The sequence below is a fragment of the Nanorana parkeri genome, unplaced genomic scaffold (genome assembly GCF_000935625.1).
Source record: "Nanorana parkeri isolate BGI_ZX_2015 unplaced genomic scaffold, ASM93562v1 scaffold188, whole genome shotgun sequence".
Lineage (NCBI taxonomy): Eukaryota > Metazoa > Chordata > Amphibia > Anura > Dicroglossidae > Nanorana > Nanorana parkeri.
In genome coordinates this window covers 792872-799830 of record NW_017306456.1, presented here as the reverse complement: position 1 = coordinate 799830, position 6959 = coordinate 792872, and the positions used below count along the sequence as shown (strand labels likewise).

Here is a 6959-nt window from a genome sequence, read left to right as displayed (position 1 = left end):
CCAATTTTAAAGTTTTGGGTTTTATTCCTTTTTGGCAGGGGTTCCCCGAGACCTGTAAATGATACCAATGTTTCTTCCATGGTAAGAAGGTTGGGGAAGGCAGAGACAGTGTTACACTTTGTAGCCTCCATGTAGAATTAAAGGAAATGGACAATTTGTATCCTTTCCATCTCTCTATCTTCATACATTGTATATATCCGTCTTTCACAGAGTAAGGATATCGGGCTGCAGATGCATGAGGAATTGGCGAAGGTCACTAATGAACTTTATACTGTGAGTATCTCTGTACAAATCTTCTAAAACCAGAGTCCAAAATTGAACTTTCACTTACACTATATTGCCAAAAGTATTGGGACGCCTTTACACGCACATGAACTTTAATGGCATCCCAGTCTTAGTCCATAGGGTTCAGTTTTGGGTTGGCTCCGCCCTGTGCCGCTATAACAGCTTCACCTCTTCTGGGAAGGCGTCCACAAGGTTTAGGAGTGTGTCTATGGGAATGTTGGACCATTTGTGAGGTCAGGTACTGATGTTGGAGGAGAAGGCCGGGCTCACAGTCTCCGCTCTAATTCATCCCAAAGGTGTTCTATGGGGTTGAGGTCAGGACTCTGTGCGGCCAGTCAAGTTCCTCCACCCCAAACTCCCCCATCCATGTCTTTATGGACCTTGCTTTGTGCACTGGTGCGCAGTCATGTTGGAACAGGAAGGGGCCATCCTTAAACTGTTCCCACAAAGTTGGGAGCACGAAATTGTCCAAATGTCTTGGTGTGCTGATGCCTTAAGAGTTCCCTTCACTGGAACTAAGGGGCCAATCCCAGCCCCTGAAAAACAACCCCACACCATAATCCCCCCTCCACCAAACTTTACACTTGGCACAATGCAGTCAGGCAAGTACCGTTCTCCTGGCAACCGCCAAACCCAGACACGTCCATCGGATTGCCAGACAGAGAAGCGTGATTCGTCACTCCAGAGAACACGTCTCCACTTCTCTAGAGTCCAGTGGCGGCGTGCTTTACACCACGGCATCCCACGCTTTGCATTGCACTTATTGCACAGGTGACAACCTATCTCGGTACCACGCTTGTAGTCACTGAGCTCCTGAGAGCGACCCATTCTTTCACAAATGTTTGTAGAAGCGTCTGCATGCCAAGGTGAGTGATTTTATACACTGGGGGCCATTGAGGTGATTGAAACACCCGAATCCAATGATTTGGAGGGGGGGGGGCCCAATACTTTTGGCAATATAGTGTATATTTCAGGATACAATGTAATAAAATTGTGTTTTTATATTTCCCTGGGATTGATATGATGAGTTCCTGGTGTGTGTCCCCATCACAGAACGTCAATCGTTTTAGGTAATTAAAAATGTGTCAGGGCAGACGAGCCCGTTTGTAATAGGTGCAGCAAGTGGGCGGAGCTGGGAACCCAGAGGAGGATATCTCACTACGGGAACTGGGTAGAAGAACATGGCTAAACTTTAAAGGAGAACTATGGGGTCAGGGCTTTTCCACATAGTTCTCCTTAGGGTAATGGGAGGACACAAACTAGCGTCCTCCCGTCACCCTAGGCTCAGTATAGGCTACAGCTCGCGGTATACTGAGACGCTTTTGAATGGACAGACTACATTTCCTTCCTGTGTACACTCTATGCATACCGTTCTTCAGTGCACCTGTGATATGTCACACCAACATTTTATTACTAACCTTTAAAAAAGGAACGTCAGATAAATGGCTTACTAATGGTTCACTAATTTCCCTCCGGCACTGGGTGGGGAGCCTGAAGCAGCAGGGGACGATTTATGAAATAGCGAAAGTATTTACAGGAAACAGTAACAGTTGAAGGTGAACTCCGGCCTCCCCTCCAGTCTTGCACAGTTGTACCGGCTCCTCTACTGGACTGAAATGGCTTCCTCTGATTTCATTGCACACCACGAGCTTCTCACAATGTGCATTAGAAGCTGCAGCAAGTCAGATAGAGCCCGCCCTCATTTCCGGGCAGAAGGAGGTCCAGCATCATCTAGCGCTTTCCTCCCCAGCCCGACTGTCCCTTGCCCCTCCCCTTTCACTCCTTGGATTTCAGTTCTTTCGCTCATGGAGGCTCAGCATCACATGTGGGCGTTACTGCATTGGTTGGTCTTCATGCAAATGCAGCCTGTCTAGGAACGCACACTCCTCCAGACTGACATCCACCCATCAAGGCATTTTGATATTTGCATAACTCCTCCTAAGAGCCACCCCACTGCTTGCATCAGGGCTGGGGGCTCTTGACGTACAGCACCCTGCTAGCCCCTACCACCAGCCATGATAGAGAAGCACAGAGACCCAGTGATGACATTAGAATTCAGCTTTTGGTGAAACTCCAGAAAAAAAAATGGTCACACCATGTCCGTATGGCTGGCTTGGGACACAGGGGACAGTCATGGTGGAACCCAAATGGGTCTTCACCAAACTGCTACCACAAGGGTGGAAGTGATGGTCATGATGATCAGGGGTAGGGTTGCCACCTGTCCCGGATTCACCTGGACAGTTTGGGTTTTGAGTGCTGTATGTGCTGTGTCTGGGTGTCAGCTGGCCCGAAACAAGGGAACAGTACATACAGGACTCAAAACCCGGACTGTCCAGGTGAATCAGGGTAAGTTCATATTTGTATATAAATGTATAAATGGGGTTCATGGGAATGAATACAAGGAAGGATTCTGATAGGTTGGACCCTTGATATGTCTCCAGAAATGAGATCTGTGAGTTGACCCTTTATATTGGCCAGTTGTATGCCACAACACCTCCCTCTTGTTTCCTGACCCCTGTGCAGGTGATGAAGACGTACCACATGTACCATTCCGAAAGCATCAACGCGGAGAGCAAGCTGAAGGATGCCGAAAAGCAAGAGGAGAAACAGTTCAGCAAATCGGCCGACCTGGGGCCCAACGCCCTGCGGCACGAGGACCGACAGCAGAGGCGGAGCTCTGTGAAGAAGATCGAGAAGATGAAGGAAAAGGTGAGGGTTCGATTCCCCATATCAGGAGGTAGCCATTGTTGCCAAGCAAAGGCCATAAAATCCATTACTGGCCCGTGACCTCTCATAGACCAATGAAAGTGCAGCAACCCACCAACCAGAAATCACCTTCAATCCTAAATTGCTGAACTAAATAACCCGATTGGTTCTTGCAAGTCACGGCTTTGACTTTGGCACTCTATAGAAAGGTAACATTTGCGCACTGTTCCCTTAATTATTACCTCTTGGTGTCTACTTCCAGCGACAAGCCAAGTACTCGGAGAACAAGCTGAAGTGCACCAAGGCCAGGAACGAGTATCTGCTCAACTTGGCGGCGACCAATGGCTGCATCAGCAAGTACTACATCCATGACGTGTCCGATCTCATAGACGTAAGTGGGCGTGGCTTTCAGTCCTTTGTACAGTGCAGATATCAGTGGGGTGCTGGACCACAGGGGTGTGTGTGACCTAGTCTGGTCTTTGGTCTTGGATGGCTGATCTCTATCATCAAGGGTATCCAATGGGTGCCCAAGGTAATCCAAAGGAACATGGAAAAGTGTAAGAGCGCCACAGTCATATGAATGGTCTAATGTGATGGGGGCACCTGGTGTAAAGGGGGACTCTTATATGATAGGGGGGTTCTTATGTAAAAACCTTTTTTTATAATGTGTTTTTGGGTGCGGTCCCCCCTTAAGAATCTATTTCAGACACTGTATTTGAGATAAGGGTCTGGTGTGGATTTTGGAGGGACCACATGTTACTTTTTACTTTTTAGACCGCCTTGAAATTTCCCATACTTTTAAAGGGTGCCTTGAGTGAAAAAAAGGTTGAGAATTGCTGCTGTCCTGTACAACGGTGTCACCAAGCCACACGTCACCCCCTATGATGGTGTCTCCTGGTACTGGCCACACCCCCTGCACCCCCCTGGTGACGCCTCTGGTCCTGTACAGCGGTGTCACCAGGCTAGGTGTCACCCCCTCTGATGGCGTCACCTGGTACTTGCCACACCCCCCTGGTGACGTCTCTGGTCATGTACAGCGGTGTCACCAGACCAGGTGTCACCCCCTCTGATGGCATCACCCGATGCTGACCATACCCCCCTGGTGACTCTTCTGGCCCTGTACAGTGGTGTCACTAGACCAGGTGTCACCTCCTCTGATGGGGTCACCTGGTACTGGCCACACCCCCTGCACCCCCCTGGTGACGTCTCTGGTCCTATACAGCGGTGTCACCAGACCAGGTGTCACCCCCTCTGATGGCGTCACCTGGTACTGGCCACACCCTCTGCACCCCCCCCCTGGTGAAGCCTCTGGTCCTGTACAGCAGGATCACCAGGGAGGTGTCACCCCCTCTGATGGCGTCACCTGGTACTGGCCACACCCTCTGCACCCCCCCCCTGGTGAAGCCTCTGGTCCTGTACAGCAGTATCACCAGGGAGGTGTCACCCCCTCTGATGGCGTCACCTGGTACTGGCCACACCCCCTGCACCCCCCTGGTGACTCCTCTAGTCCTGTACGTTCTTTGTAGAGAGCTGTGTCTGCAGGTTGATGCCAATCAAGGCACACACAAGAGGAAACGAGGACTCTAATGTGCGCAGATACAATGATTCTTTTATTGATTTGTTCCCAAAAGCCAAAACACGATGCCCAATCCCGTCCATAAATCACAGGAAGTCCTCCGCCTCGGATTAAACGTTGACAGTCATACAACCATCACCAGGACATTCCCGCACCCTTTATAATCCCTCAGCAACAATGATTAACAGGAATCCCAGTCTGACCACAGAGTACGAGTTGGGTTGTTGGAGGGGGGTGGTGTTGGATTAAGGTTGGTGGTAGAAATTGCTGAAAAGACCTTTTCCAGCCAAAAGTTGTTTTAAAGGCATTTTATACTTTTTTCAAAAGGAGAATAAATGTCTGACCCTTGCTCTCGGTGGGTAAGCAGTAATCTCTCTGCAGAGGTCCAACATGACCCTGCTGAGTCGGAGCTCTCCAATCAGCAAAGAGCATGAGCTGTGCTGATTGGAGAGCTCCAGCTTGAAATCAACAGTGGCACATGTCAGACCCCTGCAGAGAGACCACTGCTTCCACACAGCGAACAGGAGTCCTTCTCTGCAGCATGCTGGCAGTGGGCGGGCTTTTCTACTCCGGCTGTGGCCGATCTAAAGGAAATGAACGGTAACACTTTGACCGCCTGGGATGTATTTGGCAGATTTTACAGTAGGACATCAGCGGCCCCATTCACACTGCTGCATTAGCACACCTCGACGGAGCACATATGTGCAAATTGGCCCTTCGGGACCACGCCTTGAAGAGGTGTCATGATGCAACGGTGTGTGCAATGGACTAGAAAAGCCAGCCCCTTGCCAGCATGCTGCTGAGAAGGATCCTTGCTCTCTTTGTGTGGGAGCAGTGGTCTCTCTGCAGAGGTTTGACATTGCTCCTACTGAGTCAGAGCTGGAGCTCTCCAACCGGCAAAGCTCATGCTCCTCCTTGCTGATTGGAGAGCTCTGACTCTGACCTCTGCAGAGTGATTACTGCTTACCCACAGAGAGTAAGAGTCCTTCTCTGCAGGATGCTGGCAGGGGGGGGGGGGCTTTTCTACTCGGGCTGTGGCTGCTTTCTGAAGAAACTACAGTCCACATACAGTCCACACGATGAGTCCCGGTATACAGTCACATCACCAGCAATGCGCTCATATACAGTGGGATCGCAGGCATGTCCGAGGTACGAGAGGTACGTTTTGGGGTGAGCCCCTCTCTGCTGCGGCTGTTGTTTCCCTGTAGGAAAGGGAAGGGGGGGTTCAGGGGTAGCAGATGGCTTTAATGCCTCATCTCATCTCTCTAATTACCTCCGGCACACAGAGGACGGCAGCCGTAATCTGCTGGAGGCAGGGGGAAGCATCTCCTCAGTCTTCCATCTCCCCCAGTGATCAGTCTGCTGCAGACAGGAGGAAGCATTTGCTCAGTCTCTCCTCCTCCAGTGATCAGTTTGCTGCAGGCAGGAGGAAGCATTTGCTCAGTCTCCCCTCCCCCAGTGATCAGTCTGCTGCAGGCAGGGGAAAGCATCTCCCCAGTCTTCCATCTCCCCCAGTGATCAGTCTGCTGCAGGCAGGAGGAAGCTTTTGCTCAGTTTCCCCTCCCCCAGTGATCAGTCTGCAATATAGTAACTGTATAGCAAAACACTAGGTGAGAATCTGCAGCAGGGGCTGATCTGTGTCAGACATTTTATTTGAGGGTATAATTATAGGATATTGGGCTCCACCATCTTTATCAGCCCGTGGAGCAGCGCTCCCCCCCCTCCCCACCTATGCCCTCTATTGCACATTGTTACCCCTCAGTGTACGGCTTTGATTACATTGACATTAGTCAGATTCTGGCATCAGTGTAATTCCTCTTTTTAAAGAACCAGCAAGATGATTCTTTTAAATTCAGTTTTAAAGGGAACCTGTCTAGTAGGTCAGCGTGTCCTGATCAGCAATACCCAGTGGCGTCACAAGGGGGGTGGGGGGGGGGGGGCGGCCCAGACCCAGGTGACACCATTGGAGGGGTGACACCAAAATGACTGACAGTCATATTGGTGTCACCCCCCCTCTCTGAAAAGTCAGGCACTCAGTCATGGACCGAGATCCCGACAGTGTCAGGAGAGAGGAGGGGACCCGGCGGCATACCTCATCCCGCCGGGTGACTCCTCTCTCTGCCGGCGTCCATCACCAAGATGGCCGCTGGCGGGTATCAATAAGATCGCGCGCAATAAGAACCGCTACGGGTGACACCCGGTTTCGGGACGCCCCTGGCAATACCGACGATGGTTGCGTTGATATATGTGCACTTGTGGACTGAGTCCCGCCCCCCAGCCATTTAATAGGTCAATTGCATAAGTGGGCGGGGCTGACCACTAATTATGTACCGTGCTACAGGGATGCAGGGGCTCCCCAGATGGTGTGAGTGCATTGATGTAATGGATACAG

General features: G+C 50.8%; 1 protein-coding gene across 1 annotated transcript in view; it reads left to right on the top strand.

Annotated features, from left to right (window-relative positions):
- The window catches only part of SRGAP3 (SLIT-ROBO Rho GTPase activating protein 3), an 85058-nt gene that overhangs the window by 51375 nt on the left and 26724 nt on the right, over positions 1-6959 (top strand). The window contains exons 4-6 of the mRNA XM_018555241.1: positions 211-273; positions 2809-2994; positions 3254-3382. Of these exons, the coding sequence (XP_018410743.1) occupies positions 211-273; positions 2809-2994; positions 3254-3382 (378 nt within the window). The remainder of the gene's footprint in view (positions 1-210; positions 274-2808; positions 2995-3253; positions 3383-6959) is intronic.